The following is a 20,550-nucleotide window of genomic DNA, read 5'->3' as shown; positions in this document are numbered from 1 at the left end:
AAGTGGTGTAGACATTGGCTTTTGTCTTCTAGGCACATATACAACCACATATTCAAGCATATGCAGAGAAAAAGCAACTTGCTTACATGAACTCAACTTTGACAGATGAAGGATGCACATCAAGTTAACTTTATATGCAATTATGCTATATGAAGGTAACCTTGAAATACATTAGAACCATAAGATAGCATTCATTATATTAACAGCAGAAGCAATGTGCCATGACACACCTAAGAGTAACAGGATTGAAAACAATCAAAATATCTGCAAAAGTATAATAAATCCTGTATTGGACAATGCTTTGAAGCACACCCCATTTATATATCATCAGCAAATCACTGTACAAGACATTTTTACATAAATCTCTCATTATGAGCTAACAGAGCTAAATAACCGCTTCATAAATAGTAGTAGGGACGTGGTGGCGCTGCGGGCTAAACCGCAGAAGCCTATGCTGCAGGGTCAGAAGCCCAAGCAGTCGTAAGATCGAATCCACGTGATGGAGTGAGCTCCCGTTGCTTTGTCCCAGCTCCCGCCAACCTAGCGGTTCGAAAGCATGCAAATGCAAGTAGATAAATAGGGACCACCTCGGTGGCAAGGTAACAGCGTTCCGTGTCTAAGTTGCACTGGCCATGTGACCACGGAAGATTGTCTTCGGACAAAATGCTGGCTCTATGGCTTGGAAACGGGGATGAGCACTGCCCCTAGAGTCGAACACGACTGGACAAAAATTGTTAAGGGGAACCTTTACCTTTTAAATAGTAGTTGGTAGAGAAAAAACTTTCCTTACTAACATCTTCCAGCAAACTTTCCTTACTAACATCTTCCAGCAAAAAGAATGCACACTTTCACTGCTTTCATCTGATCTAACTGAAGGACTTTACCCTTTCATCTGCCTGTTTGAGCCAGATTAAATATTTCTCTAAGCCGGGGTGGACAACCGGCGTCTCATCAAATATGGTTAGACTGCAGCTAACACCAACCCCCTTGCCAACATGGAAGCCACAGTCTAACAATAACTAGAGAGCTACAACTTGCTTGTTCCTTTAAAAAAAAAAAAGATCATCTCTGAATCATAGCCCCCTCCCCTCCATACTTAAAAGGGGATATGCTACAGATCAATTCTCAGTGGTGTTTTTTTTTTTTTTTTTTTTTGGGTACAGACTGATCCACCCCACCTGTAGAGCCAGGAAGGATCTCCAGATCTGATAGTTTTAGCTTTCTCTGGTCATAGATTTTGGCTCCCATCACCCAATGCCTTTTATACTGTATAGCTCAAAGAAAACTGTGACCTCAGGTTTAAGAAGCACGGCAAAACAAGATTTAAGAAATAATGTTTATATTTGAATAGCTTTGGAAAATAATATTAATATCAGCACAAAAAAGATACTAAAATGGGTGGATGGGGACTGCAATCCAGACGTTTTTAGATTCCAACTCCCATAATCCCTCAGCATTGATTATCCTGGCTACAGTTTATGGGAACTGTAGTCCAACAGGACTGGGAAGGCCAGACCTGCCTTCTATTGCAGTCAACTATTATTCTGTTTAAGCTTATACCACAAAGAATGCCATCACAAAACCAAAGCAAAAAATGGAAGGAAAAAAAGCAAAACACTGCACAGATCAGGAACAAAATGCTAAACTTGTTTGCTCACGTTACAAAGTGTGTTTACCAACCACACATTAGGTACAAAATCCTAACTCAGCAGTAAAAGAAACTTCATAAATCCCAGGTCAGGTGAGCACAAGATTGTTTTCACAAACACAGTGGAAGCAGAAGAACCAAATACAAGAATGTGTTCTTCTTTTCCTAACTCTTGGTTACCCCACATAACTTGGAATTGGGACAAATATGGTGGACATACATGAGCACACAATAAACAGAGCAAGTAGCCTCTTTGCTCAACTAAAATCAGAAAGTGTTATTATCCAATATATGTAATTCATACCATCTCAAGAGGGGTGAAGTTAGCATACTTGGTTGGTTGTTAGACTGCCAGCTGATGTAGTAGCGGTACTAAGTACTATAGAATGTCAGTGTAGTGGAGATGGGAACCTTTCTTCAAGCTATTCTTCCCTCTTTTGCAAGTGTTCTTATATGTGGATGGCGTTTGGGTCCATTTCATTCCACTGGCATCTACAATGACATATATTTAAAAGAAGTAGAAATGCTTCTCAGCTGGGAATTAGAACTCGCTCAGAATGCCTGCAAGTTCTGTTACTATTTCTGATTGACCAAAAAAAAAAAGGTTGGAATTAGTTAACAGTTTTGTGGCGGGACATATCCTGTCTGCAAGAGTACCCTTTTTTTTGGGGGGGGGGAATCAAGACAGTAAACAGGAATCCTTCCATTTGCGCAACTTAACATCTCAGATTTCTCAAATGTCATTTTAGAAGAACTGAATTCTCCTTCTCAGCAGAAAGCCACATGAACTTGGAGAAGACCAAATTCTTTCGAGATTTGGGGTGTGGCTGGTGCAAAATTCTCCAACCAAGAAGAGAAGATGAGATCATAAGAGGCAGCCTGAAAGGCACTAGAAGCCATCCATTTTAAAACGACCTTATTTTTCACAAACATTTTTAGTTTCTTCTTTCACACCCAGAAACAGTCTGTTTCCCCCCCCACTTCCCATGAAAAGCTCAGTCCACATTTTGAAAACCTTCAGAATTCATTTACAGAGAAAAAGAAATGAAACAGTGGATTAACTTTTAGCCATTTTACTGTGTAACCCCCCCCCCCAACTTTACAACATGTCAACGCCTCTGTCGGAAACAACAACCCAAATCCAAACAAGATGTGAAACCCTCTTCAAAAAGGTTGTTTACCACACCAGAACTCTAAATGTTTCCCTCTGCGCCTAACGATTTTCTGCAGCAAGATCTGCTTGTATCTTTGAATATAATTAACTGTCTGGACATACAAATCCGTTCTGCTCCAAAACTGGAACTGCAAGAGCCTTCTCCTCTATCTAGAGATACATCTGACTTCCTTAAGAAGCAATGAGGCATTCTTACTGTCTCCTTAACCAAATGCCTTCTGCTAACTGGAAAGTCGACAGAACTTTCACGCAAAACTTCTTATTTTTAGCCCATCTTTCTTTTTAAAAAGAAAGGAAATAGGGTTTGGGAAGGAAATTTTGTTTTGGGGGTTTTACTGTTTGTTTTTTTTCCCCTAAGAAGGCGCCTATCCACAACCCCTCCTTCTCCCCTCCGGTCCATCGCGCCGATTCCTTTCGGAAAAGGGAGCTTACAGCTCAACCCCCTGGGTCCGGGGCTCCCTCCACGCAGCCCCCCATTTTATTATCCCCGACCCCGCTCCGCTGGAAGAAGCGCCTCCTTCCCAGCCCAACGTGGCCGCTGCTGGGCTTCAGCCGACGGTTCCGTCCCCCCCCCCCCCCCAGCCTCACAACCAGGACTGTCAGGTGGAAAACGAGGAGGAGGAGGAGAGAGAGCGCTTCTTCCCCCCCCCCCCGGGCCCCCAGGCTGAGGCTGGCGCCTTGTTTTGGTGGGAAAAGAAGCAAGGAGGCGGCGGCGGCGGCAACAACTGGGAGGGGAGCGATGGGGGAAAGGAGGAAAGGGCGTAAGGAAAAGCGAAGCGCAAACGCCCGGACCATAAATCAACGACATCGACCCCCCCCCCTTCCTTCCCTCCCTCCCTTCCCCGAACCATCACGCCAAACCCGAAGCCAGACAAGGATCTCCTTTTCTAAAGACGCCGCTCACCCAGAAGACAAAATTGAAGACAAAAAGCAGGTATTTGATGCACTTGGTGCAGCCTTCCACTCCCATCGCTGCGGCTTTCTCAGGAGGACGGCACGGGCAGAGGGATGTGTTTTGGCCTGGTGATCTCCCGAGCACGGGCGGCGGAGGGGCTGCTGCTGCTGCTGGGGCGGACGGTGGGCTCCGTTAGGTGGTTGCTTGGGCTTGTTCTCCCCCCTCCTCCGGACGACAGGGAGGCAGGCGGATTCCTTCTCTTCCCCCGTTTTTTCTCTCCTCCCTCCGCTTTCAGACACCCCTCCCTCTCGGCCTGGCGCCTCGCCAGCGTCCGCGTCCCTCCTCTCCTCCGCCCCCCCCCGCCGCCTGGTCGGGCGCCGAAGAGAGAAAAGCACTGCCTCCTGCTGGCCGCGGATCCGCATTGCCGCCGCGTTTCTTACATCAGCCGCCGCCGGGTCGATGGTTCACACACACACACACACACACACACACACACACACACACACACACACACACACACACACACACACACACACACAGAGGGGCACAGGGGAAGGGGTGCTAAAGCCGAGGGGGCGAAACACAGAGGAGTCGTGTTGGTCACAGCTCCCAACTTCAAAGCCCACACAGAACGGTTTTCCCTGTTTTCACACCGGGTTCACCGTTTTCAAGAAAAAAAAGAGAGAGAGCCGTTTGCTTATTTCCATATTTTTTCCAGGCAGGCAGTCAACGGGGATTTTTTTTTATAACAGGGCTCTCAACAAATCAGCCGGGCGATGTTTCTACCCCTCATTCCTTACGGGCTTCCAAGACCAAACAGCCTACTTTGAGGCAGGGATGGCGACGATCTGCCACACATCTGTGGGCTGAAAGAGGAAGCCTATCTCCCTGTCCTAGCTGCATTCACCTGTTGCAGGGAAAAGGGAAGGCCGTGAGGCTAACAGAAGAGATGCACAGCCAAACACTTCAGAGGCACAAACGGTGGTTTTGAAGCTTCTGGGGGGGGGGGCAGAGCACCTCTGGTTAAGGATGGGATACAGAAAAGTAGAACTGAATGTAAATGTGGCATCATTGGCAGTGAATATTCCCTGGCCAGGGGAGAGTGACAGGAATCTGTGCCCCAGGACCAGAATTGAGTAATAAGAGCATTTGTCACTTTCCTTCTGTTTTAAAGTTACATCATGCTTTAAAACAAGTAAAAGTTTGGGAGTTGTTCTGTTACAGATGTATGGGGGGTGTATCTGGTTCCATGAGGCTGGCAGACATCCTGCTGCTTAGTGCAGTAAATCATGCTAAAGTGGGCCCATTGAATCAGTGGGGATTTGGTGGGTTAAATCCACTATAAATCCTGCCAATTCAATTGGGCCTAGTGAATCAGCAGAATTCATGGAGAAGTTTAGATTTCCACTGATTAGTGGGCCTACTCTAGTGAAATTTACCATGCTAAGATAGGATTTCAGTTGTGGTTTTCTAAAGGAGCACAGCAAACATACTAAAGTATGTTAAGATTTGGAATTTTAAATTAAACAAGAGCAATAATACAAATTCAGCCAAACTTAATGATAAAAATCACGTTTGCATTTACACATGAATGTCATCCATAAATTAGGTGTCAGATCAGAAATTGCTCACAGAAAAGGAAATCCCTCAAAGTCCCTCTAAATCCAAACATGTAAGGGACCAAATCTCAAGATAGTCCTGCCTTTCACATTCTTCCGGGCCAAAGGTGGTACTGTCAGAAGCCCTGAAACAAAAGACAGCAATAATATTACAAGGATTTGCATTTTCATTGCCCTTCCTCACACATGCATTTATATTATGTTACTTACATGAAGATTATAAGGGCCTAATGCTCCAAAAGAAATTGTAACTCCTCTGTCTCTATTTATACTGAAATTTTACAATCATGGCCACTTCTTCAGGATTTCCTCAACCCCTAGGCTGGACTGAATGGCCCTTATAATGCTAGGAAAAGTTGAAGGACAAGTAAGAGGTAGATTGATTTTTTTTTTAAAAAGGAAGAAATAAACGCACAGGGTCTTAGCCCATCATCTGTTTGAATATAAAACACTGGAAGATTTCCATCTTCCAATTTACAGCTATATGCACAAGAGATTCCCATCTGCCTGGCAGTTTGTGAGTTCCCTTGGCATTCCAATAATACAGTAAGACTTAGTGTTGGACATCACAACTTCTTCATTCCATTTCCTTTTCTTGGTTTCTGATGTTTTTCACTTTCTTTTGTGGCCAAGTCTTCTAAGTTGTTCACATAATCCTGATGACTTACTTCCTTGTGACATCTTACAAACAACAAATAATAAGGCAATTGGTTGTTGTGGGTTTTCTGGGCTATATGGCCGTGTTCTTAAGTCAGAACTGTTCTGACTCCTGCCCTCTGAAGATGCCGGCCACAGAGACTGGTGAAATGTTAGGAAAAAAAACCTTAAGAACATGGCCAAACAGAACGGAAAACCCACAACAACCATCGGATCCCGGCCATGAAAGCCTTTGAGAATACATCAATAAGGCAATTCCCTAATAATATCATTTCTGATGCAGTTGTGTGTATCAGTATATATTTTTTCCAGTGAGTTTTCTTATTTGCTCTGAACATTTCTGACATATCTAAGAGAGTACAATTAAATCTCTTAACAGAGTTTCCTCTAGGTTGATAAGGAGTAATAAGGGACTTAAGTCCCAGCAATTTTACTTAACATTTCAACTGATTATCATTCAAAATTCTGATCACTGAGAAATCTTCTAGAGAATCCATAGTGACTTATATGATTTTTCTACAAGGTGAGTTTGCTCTTGATCTTGCAATTTGGTCTTTAGTAGGATAAGCTTGGGCATATCAGTGGCCATCATAAAAGCTTTAATATCTGTTGCATGGGGTTCAAGAGTCAGATCTATACAAACTAGTTCTAAAGGAGAACACACTTTAATATTTATTAATTTGGCTACTATTTCCACCTTAGCCTTTTTTTAACATTCCGCATTTACAATTACATTGTCTTTGCTCTACTGCTTGTGTCATTCTAGGCCGAAAGAATCCATCCTGTGTCAGGTCAGAGGTCCTCTCTATTCCATCTCATGATGGATTCCTTCTGGAGCCTTGTTCCTATTTGTATAACTATAAAGCATCACCAATTGCTCCACATCCTCTCCCCTCCTGTACATCCTAATAAAGGACACCACCTGGAAATAAAAACCTTTCAGATACATCTCAGTCCCATAGTCTTCATGTTTTTTCTTCATCTTGGGCCAGTTTAGGCTTTGTTTCCAAAAACTGTATCACTGTGGTCATATACTTATCTCTCCTGTGCAAACTTTTCCAGACTAGAAGAGCAGCACTCTGTTCACAGAGTATGTTAGCTCCGCATCCTTGACTTTAAAAAGTTGTTTGGGAACACTGTCTTCTGAAGAAAATGGTGTCTCAGTACAGCTGTTGTTCCTTTCCAGTGACTCTTTGGATGCAGATTAGTCATCAGAGACTGCATGAACCTGGATGACTGCCTTGCAAATCTCAGCATCCATTGACTTCCAAATTTTAGGATTTTGCTGACATCTACATAATATATTGGTGATCTGCTCCGCTTGTCGAGTTCCTTCCTCATCTTCCAATGAAGCATCATCTCATTTTCAGGAGAAACAAATGGCATCTTCATTATTCCATCCAATCTATAAACAGTTTCGAAATTGAGTAAGGGCAAGGCTGAGCCTCATCTCTGACTCTTAGCATCTAATTTGGCTGATATGTTAAAGGATTATTGAGTGTCATTATTTTAAACTCAATTCTATAAGGAAAATCATGCCCATTTCAGCAACCATTGCTTTTGCACTGGGTAACTGCATTCACTGCAACTCAAACATCTACTGGTTCAGGTACTGACACGAAGATCACTATTCTGGAACTGATATAATGCCACTCCTAATCCTGTAATACAAGCATCTGTTTGCAATGTACATGGATGTCTCTGGTCAGCAAACCCCAATGTAGGCATAGTAGTCAATTTTTGTTTCAAGGTCTCAAAGGCCATCTGACAGTTGGAATCCCATTTATGCTTGAGAGATCACTACCTAAGACTTTTATTACCCACCAATAGTGGCTTGGCTATGAATCTCCTACTGTAACTAGCAAATGCAAGGAATCTCTTAAGTTCATTGAGAATTGTGAACCTTGGTGGAACAATAGTGATGCCACTTTTCTCTTTATCTTACTCTATTATTGTAGATATTATGTGGCACAAATATTTCACTGATGTTTGAAATAGCTTGCATTTAGGAAGGGCTAGCTTCTATCCATAATTTTGAAGCTTCCTAAGTACCTTCAGCAGTTGTTCCTCATGCTTTCCTTGGGTGGCCGAGAACATGATCAAATCATCCAGAAATGCAATTACTTCAGTTAAATTTTTAATCATGCACGGCATTCTCCATCATTTACTGGAACATTTTTCAGAGTTTGAGGCATTTTAAATTGCCAGTTCCCAAACTGAGTGGCAGAGCTGTTTTCTCACAATCTTCTGGTTCCGCTGGCCCTTGATAATGTTTGTTTTTTATATCCAAAACACACACTTAGTTCCTGCAAGCAAGGCAAATATCTCTTCTAGGTGGGGGTGGGGGATCAGCATCTTTGTTAAATTGTTCAGTTTTCTTGCACTCCACCGCCTTGCTTCTTTCTTACCAAGGCTATGGGAGATGCATATGGGCTGCTAGTTTCCTCAGTAGACCCAAGTGCAGCCACTTCCTGCAGATGTTTCCTTATATTACTTGAGATCCACAATCTATTAAAAAGGTATAGTTTACCTTACTAATGACATATATTCATTGTATTCAGGTCCTTTCAGTTCCTGCAATATTTCCTTTTCACATCTGGTTAAACCTTCCTTTTCATGGGCCAACTGATAAGCTATAAAACTTTGAATCATTTCTCCTAAACCTGCATTCTTCTGGTTTCCTGGGTTGCTCATTAAATCCTGATGAACTCAATTTGGGTTAGGTCCATTAGTACAATCTTTCTGAAGTGGTGTTTTAATTCACATCTGAAACAGCGTAATTCCTTATTATGGTTCCTAGTTGCTTCAGATCTTCTATCCATGGGCTTGTGGAAAAGATGGGTTAAAGTTCCCCGGCTGCCTGTGTTGAGCAGTCATTTTGTGTCTGGCTATTTCTCTCTTAGCTTCTAAATATTTAATTTCCTCAAGTCTGCTTCTTTGTTATGACACCCTTTTGTTGCTCTTTCTTGCCACCAAATTCTGAAGTTTCTTTTTTGTTTGTCAGTGACACCTCTCTCTAAACATTTTACTGAAGAAAGGAGCTCTACATAAGACAACCCACTTGGCTTGTTGCTAAAAACTATGCTTTTGATTTTTGAAGGCAGTTATAAAGAACAGCAACGTCTAAAACCAGTTCCTGCACATCCAGGTTAAAATCTCCTTCGGAAATCTCCTTTGCTTCAAAACCTTTCATAGCCAAAGCATGTTGTACAGTACACTTAAGTATCCTGAAGGATCTTTAGTATGTTGAGTCTCATGAAATTTTGCTTTTAGCTCAGAAACTGAAATAATTTTTATTGCTTTCTATTATTGTTATGTTTGGTTGTGTTTGCCACCCAGAGTAGTAGCTTTGCTACTAGTTGGGTGGGATGGATGGATAAAGAATAAATGAAAGAATGAACAAATAACTAATATTTCCAAATGCCATTAATTTATTAATTTATTAATTTATTAATTTATTAATTTATTAATTTATTAATTTATTTATTTATTTATTTATTTATTTATTTATTTATTTATTTATTTATTTATTTATTTATTTATTTATTCAATTTTTACCCCGCCCCTCTAGACAACGTCTACTTTCTAATGTTGTAAAACATTCTCCTGCAGCTTTCCTGCTTGCTCTTATAACTACATGCAGAATAAGAGGGACCAAACTCTATTATTTTTCATCTTTTTATATTTTCTTTTTTAAAAAATCACCTTCAGTTCATTTCCTGACTTGAACCTTGAAAGCAGCATGATCTATTTCCCCGAATGCTTTGCATGTGAGTCCTGAAAAAAATGTTCAGTTTCAGGATGAGGTCTGCTGCTTGAAGCCCCAGCTGCACTGTCGGTCTGCTAAGCTAAAGCTAACAGTCGATGCTGCAATTCAAGGAAAAATACATTGCAAGGATGGAAATTGATAGTGGAGCATAATTATCACCTACCATTTGTCCTGTCACATCAGCCAAAAATGTTGTAACTTCTGCGTCTACCAAAATTACCTCCCGTTTTCCATGCCATCTTTTCTTCCATTACTCTTCCCAATCCTACAAACAGCACAGGAAGCCTTGAATTCACACAGCAACCTTTCTTTCTCCATTCCTTTTCTCTCTTGCATTTTGGCAAGAGTGCCACATTTCTATACAGCCTCTTTAATCTCCTTCACATCCCCTTAGTCTGCGTGAATCCGCAATAGAAGCTTGTGCAAAGGAAACCCCAGAGTTCTGCACACCTCCATCAAAGCAGTTTTGTATTTTTTGGGCATCACATTGGCCATCCGGTTCACACAGGTTCCCTTGGCTCTACAGGGCTCTTTTCTTTACTTAAAACTGATGCAAACACAATAAACTTGGCAATGACTTGTAATGTTAAATCAAATAAATGTTAAACTGAATTAAAACCAACAAGAACAATACAAACCGTGTCCATGTTGGATCCTACGTATGCCCATGAGTCCATACACGAGCAAGGCACTAAAGCAGGAGCCACTCCCAGAAAACGAAGTCACCAAAAGTCTCTCTTTTCCAGATTTGTCAGACATCAAATCTCAAAAAAGCTATCTTTCAAATAGAGCTGGGCATGAACAGTTGTGTAAATTTGATTTTATATCCACCCTAGCTCATACACTATTGTGGGTCCTTTTGGGATTTGGGGAAGAAGGAGTGGGAGGGAGGGTTTTCTTTCTTTTGGAAAACAAAATGTGAAAACTTTTGCAAATACCTGCTGTTATTGAGAAACAGTTGAACGTGAAAAACAGTCATTGCTGTTTCTCATGTGAGACTGTGCATCAAATACTGCTTGTTGCATGATTGTGGTGTGACAACAATCTATTTATGAGGCTGATCACACATTTATGGGAGTTTTTAGGTAACTAGGCAATTGTAATCATGCTACTTTTAAGGGAAAAATAGATCTTGTTTTTCCTCTTTTATCAGGTATCTCAGTTTGCCAAGCTTTTTGGTCCTTATTGGGAAATAGTACTCAGTTCCCTCTACTGGCCAAATTTGATAATGCATGCAAAAAAGGCTGAAACAAAGCAACACAACCCGTGTTTTTTAAGACTAGTAAAAGAATGGCAAAATTGTGGGAGTGCCCCTCAAAACTTCTTTAAAGTGCATTAAAGTGCTATTTAAAATTAAGGGTACCCCCTATAGGGGATATTTTTCAAAGTACAGTACTTATGCAATATTATCTGTTACACCAAAAGGTAGCTCATGCTATTTTTTAAAAATGTAACTTAGTTCCATGCTTGTTACTCAAAAGTAAAGAAGTAATTATAATTATGTAACTTGTTTCCAAGTGTTGCTCATTTCTTTTCTTACAAATTCTATTCTTCCTTCACACTTTCAAGTATAACTCTGACAATTTTCAACACTTTAAGTGGCTATTGATTTCAACTGAATTGTTTAGCATATGTTTATCTTATTAATCAAAATCTGTGACTCCTAAAAGCTCTTATCTTTGGCTTGTCCTAGTTTCCATGTTGGAAGACATGAGGCTGTGTTTTCTATGCAACCACAATAAAACAAAAAACAAAACCCTTCTGGATGGACCGTTCTGGACTCATGTTAAAGCATTCTTCTGAGAGAGCAGCACAAACTGTGCAAAAGGCTTATATTTCCACCATATGAAGGCAGAATTGTTTCTTTTTAACAGTTCTAACAGTGCTGCACTCAGTTCTATCCTATGTTCATGTATTAGCCTGCTCATGTTAAAACAAAACCAAACCAGCCAGTTAAAAGTTGGTGAACTAAATACAGCACAGAGTTTTAATGGGACTGTGGCCTTACCTCAACATGCTACAGCTGATTGGTTTTCCTTTTTGCTTGGGCCTGCTCAAATAGTTATTTGTAAACATTTCATGTTTTGGCTCCAGAGTTGCTCTTGGTTGACCATAACATTTTTCCTGCTGTACAGAGAAGTCAAAGCAAGGAACTCAGGAACTATTATTAGCAAATAGACTGAATTTTAGCAGGCACACTGGAGGACAGAGGGTGATTCACATATGTTTGCAGAGGAAGAAGCAGAGGGAACAAAAGTGTGCTGGAAGAAATCCCCAAAGCTCATGGGATACTACCATGACCAGCCACCCCAATTTAGTTCCCCAACACTGATTGAATCAATTTTTAACTAGCTTAATTCTCCAATCAGGGTCTGACCTGACCAGAGGCAACAGTATACACAGCCCTTCAGTTACCTATCCGTAAAGGCAGTGGGACTGAGAGAAGGGCCTCCCTTGAACATCTTAGGAGCTGAGAAGGCTCATACAAGGAGGTACTTGATTTGAGACCGCTTCGACCCAAGTTGCATAGGGCTTGACAGATCATAACCGGTGTTTTGAATTCAGTCCAAAAATGGACTGGCAGCCAGTGGAGCTATTGTTCACAGTTACCTGCTCACTGCCTGGCTGTAGCATTTTGAACCAGCTGAGGTTTCTGAACCATCTTCAAAGGCAGCCCCATGTATACCATGTTATAGTGATTCAAGTGGGATGTAACCCTGCAGGTTTCATTTCAGTGCCAGGTTCCATCTTGGTCCTTTGCCAAAGCTGTTGAGTCCCTGTAAGTGATTACAGCAGTGATTGTTGTGAGTTTTTTGGGTTCTTTGGCTGTGTTCTGAAGGTTGTTCTTCCTAACATTTCACCAGTCTCTGTGGCCGGCATCTTCAGAGGACAGGAGTAGCACGTAGAACACAGCCAAAGAACCAGAAAAACCCACAACAACCATTAGATCCTGGTCATGAAAGCCTTCGCAAATACAGTGATTACAGCAGCTTATGATATAAATATGATGAGCAATATTTGATCCTGGTAAAATGACAGATTACTATATTGGGTTTTTGTTATGTTCCCTGTGTTGTAAGAGAGGAGGAGAGGAACATGTTGGAGTTTTTGGAATCTTGAATGCTGCCTTTTGTAGGTTTGGCTGGAAGGGACCTTTCTGGGCTTGGGGAACTGTCAATGTATCCAGCACTAACCAATCATTCCTTCCCTGCCTCTGAATTCAAAGAAACCCTACCTCTCTGCTCAGGACTCTTTCCCTCTCTTAAGTCTGTCGAGTCTGTCTGTTTGCTGAAATAAGGCAGTCATGTTTGTCAGTTTGCTGTAGACCTGTAAGTAATGAAATGTTTTATTCTTTCTCCTACTAATGTCTCACTGACTGAGTTACTGAGACTGTGCCAGTTGATGAGAAAAGGACGGGAATACTCTGAGAACTTGAAGCTATTCTGCTCTGTGAATCCCACACTTTTGTTGTGCAGCTGGAGGAATTTAACAAGCATTCAAAACTTTGCAACAGAACATACTGAAGAGGTCTCAGTCAAAGTATTTAAAGAGCTCTTAGGAAAACAGAGACCATCTCTATGTCAGAATATGCTGAAGAAAGATCAAGAAACAACTTAGTCTAGTGTTCTACATCAGATACGTGCAGCCTGGATTTCACAGAAAATATAACTGGCCAAAGCAAAAGAACATGTTGGAGTCTCTTCTGATTTTCAAGCGCACCCATATATACTTAATCTGTCTAATATTTTCCTTTCCCAAAGAAAAGATCTTCTTATTTACAGGACCACCACATAGTCAACTTCACAGATTACACCAAGAGAGCCCAAGTTAAAAGTAGACCAATCCCAGTAAAACAGACTGAGTTACCCCCCAAACGTAACATGTTTAGTTCCAAGTCTGTTTGACTGGGATTGGTCAACTTTCATTATGCTCCAAGAAAGGAGAAAGGTTTTCAAAGCCCAAGTTCTTTACCAGGGATCTGCAGCCTATTGTTCTGAAACTGCCACCAACTGAGACAAAGTGGTGCTTTGCAATCACTCCCCTATTTTCAATTTAAGTCAATTTATAGGATAGCAATGGGGGAAAGGGAAGGTCCAGGAGCTAAAAAAATCAAAGAAAATCAAAACCCAAACAAAAACAAAAACAAAAAAACACCAAACATTTGTTCTGTTGAAGTCCAGTGAAGTTGCCTGCATGTTCTGTATTGGGCTCAGCAGAAACATCACTTGCCCTTTGTGTTCTCAGTGTTGGGAGATTTACTGCCTAGAGTACATTATGGTAATAGCTCGGCAACTGCAACAGCAGTGTCTGCATACATAAGGGGGAGAAAGAAGAGCACTTTAATTTCATTTTCTTGGAAGCAGCCAGAAATCTCATGACCTCCCATCTGGGCTTTGAATAACAACATTAGCAATGATAGCCAAAGGCTAGTGTTCCTTACAGTGAAGCCTTAGCTACATTAAAACTTTTCATGCTGACAAATATGATTTTCCTTGCGAGGGAGCTATTGGGTAGTGGTCCAACTGATGGCCAGTTGAACACTTTTTGATTTAATGGAGGCGTTCATCAGTGGAAAGGGGATGGGGGGTGATTCAGGGCAAATTCTTCCCTTCCCCAGTCTCCCCATTCTACCTCCCACTTTGTTCTGAAATTCCCCTCATTCTCCAGATTAAATTTGAGGGGGCTGCTAAAATGGTGGTTGAGGAGGGTACCTGAAAAATCACTTCTCTCTTCCATTGGACTGAAGATCCCTCCCATCAGCGGAAGGCCGGCCAATTGATACAACTAGAGATGGGGGTATTTGTATACGAATATCCCCACACAGGGGGCATTAACAGTCCACTCACCCGATGCAGATGGTACGATTCTACGAATGGCTCTGCAGCGTGTGATCCGCTTCTTACTCCTGGCAGGAGGCAGGAGGACAAGCCTCACTGCAAGGCCGAAGATCGTGTGCTGCAGAGCCATTCGTAGAATCAGTGAGTAGACTGTCCAGCCCCATGAGGCTAGACCCTTGTTAACGCCACTTCTGCAGGGATATTCATACAAACACCAATACCCCCATCTCTAGATACTACCCATTGGAGCAACTGTAGGACAAAAGAGTCACAGGAGGGAGAACTGAACCTCTAGTAACCGATGAGATCATAATACTAAGAAGCAAGGAGGAAGTGGGGATTCCTCGCCAAGGCATCTTTTGACAGTTTTTCTTGACATGGGTCCTGGTAGAAATACAAAATGTTATTTCCAGTTGGGAGAGCTTAAAATTACCAGTGAAGAAACAAGGCCCAGTTGTTTTTGTGTAATGGTTGCCTTATCTCAGCACTGTGACCATGTATGTCTCTTTGTTAAATGCTGAACAACTGAGTTGGATGCAAACCATGGCTTCTCCCACCCTATCATCCCTGAGCCCCATCAATCAACCTGCCATGCTGGCTGCTGAGGGACAAGTCATGGGTCCCAAGTAGAAAAGAAAGAAAAAAGAACAAAGGGGATTTTATCACCTGGCTGTAAAAGAGAAAGACATGATATTTGGACTGGAAAAACACAACCCTTCCACCATGAAATTCAGAACTTTTTTATGAAAAGGGAACAGTGGCTTTGCACAAACACCGATGAAGAAAGTTGGAGGCTTTGAGTCTTTTAAAAATGTATTTATTTTAGTAATGTAGCAGAGCTTTTACTGGCTTTACACAAAACTCTCCTTTCATCATCACCAAAGAAAGTGTAATAATGTATATTTAGAAGAACCTATATAATTAATATTATATTTAGTTTGAGATAGTCCTGGAATGATCTGGTTCCGGAAGTCAACAAACCAACAGCAGATCAAGACCTGACCCAAGGAGTAACTCAATTTGCCATTTTGTGGTGAGCTGTTGACACCTGCTTAGGTCATGTTCCACTCCTGCCTCCATGTTTAGAGCTTAGGGGCTCATTTTTTCAAAGTGTCATGGGAAAATGTCATGGAAGCCTCTCCGCTCCCTGTAAAATGTATCCTGTGTGCACACAGTGAATCACTAAATCCCGTCTCCTAAACATGCTGACTTTCTGGTTTTTTTTTTTTTTTTTGCTCTTTTCTCACTCTGCCAATCAGTGTACAACATTCCATCCCTCAGGAAGGTTGAGTGGAATAATTTCTCCATCGTCTTGCACAGAGGATAAGGCAGTGCTGACAAATACTGATGGGCCCCAAGGATCATTTTATCTAAGGATTTATAGCAGAACATAGGCTCCAGATATTAACCACTTTTGGTGTATCCCAGACAAGCCTGAACAAGAATTGCAGATTGGCAGCAGCAGTGTCTATGTTTTGTCCAAGCACATGTCTGACACAACTGTTTAAATAAGAGCTTAGAAGTAACGAATTATAAATGGTTAGGTAAAGGTTCCCCTTGACATTTAGTCCAGTCATGTTTGACTCTAGGGCGCGGTGCTCATCCCCGTCTCCAAGCCATAGAGCCAGCGTTTGTCCATAGATAGTTTCCGTGGTCACATGGCCAGCGCGACTTAGACACGGAATGCCATTACCTTCTCACCGTGGTAGTACCTATTTATGTACTCACATTTACATGCTTTCGAATCGCTAGGTTGGCGGGAGCGGGGACAAGTGACGGGAGCTCACTCCATCATGTGGATTCAATCTTATGACGGCTGGTCTTCTGACCTTGCAGCACAGAGGCTTTTGCAGTTTAACCCTCAGCATCACCACATCCCTTCTATAAATGGTTAGGCCAACTGTCAATCCCAGCTGGGGCAGACCTCCTGTTGATTCCAGAGGGCCTTACATAACTTTTGTGGTACCAAGTTCTGCAACTAATGATTAGCTTTAGGTCCCAATTACTTGGAATGGATTCCCTTCCCCAGTAAGGAAGATATAACAAAACTGTGTCATGATTGTAATTTCACATCATGCCCTCCATAATAAGACTGTACGTTTTTAATTCTGATGTCTCACTTTTAAGCTATGGCCTACTAGTAATCCAATAATATTGTGACTGACTTCTTCCTACCATCTTCAAGGCCCCATGTTTTTCTTGGCATACTTTTAAAGATCCAGTGGTCAACATTAATGACATAAACAGTTAATCAAAAAGTTGTCTAAAAACCAGTCTGCCCACACCTTGTGGAAGTAGGGTGTCTTCAAAAATGTCTGTCACCTTTGATTACTGAAATGGCCCAGTACCATAGCTACTGTATAAAGAAAATAAGAATGTAATCACAGAGGAAAATAGATAGCAATTTGAACTGCTTGCGGAAGGATCCAGTGCAATCTATTTCTTGGTGATCACAATACATGGGGAAACACACTCCAGCCTGACCCCAATATGTGCCCAAGCTGGACCTTTTTGGTCTAGCTGTAGGGCTTCAAATTTTTTGAGGCCTGGCTTCAGGAGTTTATTTATTTATTTATAAAACTTGTATACCGCCTATCTAGAATGTGTCTACTCTGGGTGGTTTACACAGGAGTTCCCTGGCAGACATAAAGGTCACTTTAAGGGAGATTAGTTCCATTAAAGCAACCCTTTCTGGTTTGATCAGGTGCACACCTTCGCAGCCTTCTGATTGCACCCAGAGAGTTTCAGTATTTGGAACTAGAACAGATGTTCCTTAAAGCAATAATAATTCTCTGTTTGGATCTCAACTGAAAGCATAGACCTACCAGGACAAGAACATATCAGAGGGGAGATGTATAATGTTCATCATATAGAATTTATACCCACACTTTGGCCAAGTGAATTAAAAATTTTGAACTTAGAAGAATAGGTCCATGGCCATTGTAAATGTAATTATAATTGACATACTATTAAACAAAGGCAAACTAAAGAAAGATATTTGTTTGGCACTACTGTGCACTTCTATATATGTGTTTACTGGGAATAATGACAACTGTATTTAGGATTTGCAATCATAATCCTGAACAACTTTAGATGTGTCTAGCCCATCAGTGATGTAGCATAACAGTCTTTAAGTGTTTTCATGGGCTGTTGTTGTTGTTGTTGTTGTTGTTGTTTTAAACAACTACAAATTGTTTATTTCCTGGTTTATTTAAATTACACAGTGTAATAAAAATCAAATAGGCTCTAAAATAGGAGTGGGGAAATGTTTGGCTGTGCAATTGTTTTGGGCTTCAAATCTCTGAAATCCTCACAAGCACAGCGAATAAGGGGCTGTAAGAGTTCTGGTTCAAAATTATCTGGGGACCAATGATTTATCACACCTGCCTTAACATTTCCATTCAGCAGAATTGACTAAAAAAGTAGTGAAAGAAATTGTATAAAATGAGCTGCAGGTACCCCCACCCCCACCCCCTTCTCTCACTTTCTCACTTCAAGTGAACAGAAATGATTCTTGCAGGTTGCTGAGCAAAGAAAGTTAAATTCCCCTGGGTTTCGTTTTTTTTTCTTTTTGCTGGGATAGGTTGTTCTGTTCTGACTTGCTATTTTGAGGGCTCTGAATTATAGCTTTTCAGATGGCAGATGTACTTGTGGCTGGGCAACGTCTTGGTTCCTGGTTTATATCCTGCCTTTGTGTTTTGACTCAGCGCTCCATCCTTCTGATGTCCTGGTTGATGAACACTTTGGTCAGGCCTGCCCTACAAAGCCTGCTGCATTTCTGCTTGTCTAATTTAGTCTAATCCACATGTGCGATGGAAAGTTTTGAAAAGAACAACAACAAAAAAAGAGAGACTGGAGAATAAGGTTAAGGGCCACCCATTTGCTGTTCACATTTGTGAAAAACAATCTAATGCGTCTCTCCTACAGCCACAACAGTTTCCCTGGTGCAGAAGTCAAAAGTCCAGGTCCTATTGCCTTGTGAGAATGTATTTGCCCTTCCGGTCCAAACTGTTCTTAAAATGTATGGAGATCCACAGGAATGAAGTTAAGATCATCCCATACACCTAGGACATAGAGAGGAATGAAAGAGAGTTAATGGCATCGCTCGTACTTCAGATTAATTGTAATACTTCTCTACCCATCTACCACAAGTTGAAGGAAATTTAAACCAGAATTTAAAAAAATAGAGCTAAGACAAAGCCTAAATTGTAATCAGATGCAGGGAAACCTTTCAGCTGAAGATCCTCCTTCAAGGGTAACCTTCCAACTATGCAGAAAATGAGAGCAGTGGGTAAGGCCAAAGCAAAATCCACACTTCTTTCATATGCATACATACAGTACATCCCCATTGATACACAATCCATAAATATACCTCCCATTTATATATTTTTATTTAAACTCTCATTTTTCTCTCTGTCTCTCAGGGAGCCTTGCTCCCACCTAAGTGTGCATGGCTTTACAATGATTATCAAATAATTTGTTAGATTAATCCACAAAAGGTTCATTTTAAAATGTGACTGGAAAGTGTACTTTTTTTCAAGTGAAACCTGTTGCTATTTTTAGTACACTGGCTGAATAGCTTGGTCAATTGGAGAAAGAGTTGGAAGTTCCATTACATACTGTACTTCACAAGATAAAAGCCAGCCTGTGTCGCCTTGGGCAATCTGTACATTCTAAGAGTGCTACCACCATCACAAAAAAGGGACTTTTGAGAACTTTATACCTAGGAAACCACAGCAAGGATCAAAACAGAATCATCTTGACAGTGCACAACTGTTATTATTATTTCTACTACTTAGATACTTCACATCATCACTGGCACGGCCTTCTTACTTGTACAAGAAAGTACACCCTTACAAGTGTGCAGCACATATTTGCGTGATATTAAAACATCAGAGATTTTTTTTCATTCAAAACCTTGATTTTCAATCCAATAAAAATAATGCAGGTTTTATAAACTAAATCTCATGATATAGTTTAATGAAGTTTTTTTTTAAGACAAACAGCCCTGTTAAACAAAGTACTGGTGTTAAATGATCACAGATGTTCTGTCTCTAATGATGAGTTTATTCTTAAAATCTGTAAAATGATGCTGTTACTCTGAGAGCAGGCTACTGCTTCTTGTATATGTATCCTCAGAAATGCAGAGTTCTTTTCAGAAGCTGCAACTGTATGCTGCTGGTGCAGTTGCATAAATGGTGGGCGCTCATGGTGCTGATGGGATCACATGGGTTTTTCTTACAGAGCTTGCATTTTGTGGATCCTTCCACACCAGGCCTAGATCCCAATCTGCTTGGAACATATGTGAGGGGAGACAGTTCGAGTATCAACCAGATTCAGAATGTGAGCGGACAATTCAAAAATGTAGTGAGAATGAGACTAGTACTGAAAAATCTAGAAGAATCAGCATGGAAATAGTTCTTCCCATTGTTCACTAGACTTACAAAGCTGATTCAATAGTATGGATACAAAAGGTTGCATCCAGGAAAGCTCAGAGCTTGGAAATGTTACTTCCTACTCCATTTCATTACTACAACTTCCCAGATCCCTGGCCATTATGGTCCATGGTCAAAAAATAAAAATAAAATAATGTCTCTTAGTTCTGAGGATGCTGAGATGCTGCATCATGCTAATGCCCACACTAGAAACTGCTTCATATAGAAGCAGGGAAGCTGGCATCTTGGGAGGGATACATGTAACAAGTATGGCACCAATGGCTGCTTGCTAGCTTTCGTCAGATGTCTGAGACAAGGGTAAAAACCATGAGTTGAAATAGATAGAAATGCCTTTCCACAACCATGTCATGATGTTACTGTCTCAGTCTCCAGCACAGATGCTGATATGAGTGACAAAGAGTGTGCCTATACAATTCTGCACAAGTTACAGATGTTTGATTCCATGTTAACTGCTGTGATTCCATCCTATGGAGTCCTGATATCATAGAATTTCC

General features: G+C 41.2%; 2 protein-coding genes across 2 annotated transcripts in view; both read right to left on the bottom strand.

Moving 5' to 3' along the window:
• Positions 1-4,057, bottom strand: part of CD81 (CD81 molecule) — a 66,775-nt gene extending 62,718 nt beyond the window's left edge. The window contains exon 1 of the mRNA XM_020788800.3: positions 3,727-4,057. Coding sequence (XP_020644459.1) covers positions 3,727-3,792 — 66 coding nt within the window. The 5' untranslated portion in view covers positions 3,793-4,057. The remainder of the gene's footprint in view (positions 1-3,726) is intronic.
• A 5,370-nt stretch (positions 4,058-9,427) lies between these two features.
• Positions 9,428-20,550, bottom strand: part of TSPAN32 (tetraspanin 32) — a 57,541-nt gene continuing 46,418 nt past the window's right edge. Inside the window, exon 8 of the mRNA XM_020788828.3 lies at positions 9,428-18,664. Coding sequence (XP_020644487.2) covers positions 18,569-18,664 — 96 coding nt within the window. The 3' untranslated portion in view covers positions 9,428-18,568. The remainder of the gene's footprint in view (positions 18,665-20,550) is intronic.

Source organism: Pogona vitticeps, chromosome 1, assembly GCF_051106095.1.
Source record: "Pogona vitticeps strain Pit_001003342236 chromosome 1, PviZW2.1, whole genome shotgun sequence".
In the NCBI taxonomy this organism is placed as follows: domain Eukaryota; kingdom Metazoa; phylum Chordata; class Lepidosauria; order Squamata; family Agamidae; genus Pogona; species Pogona vitticeps.
Note: the sequence above shows the minus strand (reverse complement) of the source record. Positions and strands in the feature narration are given on the sequence as shown.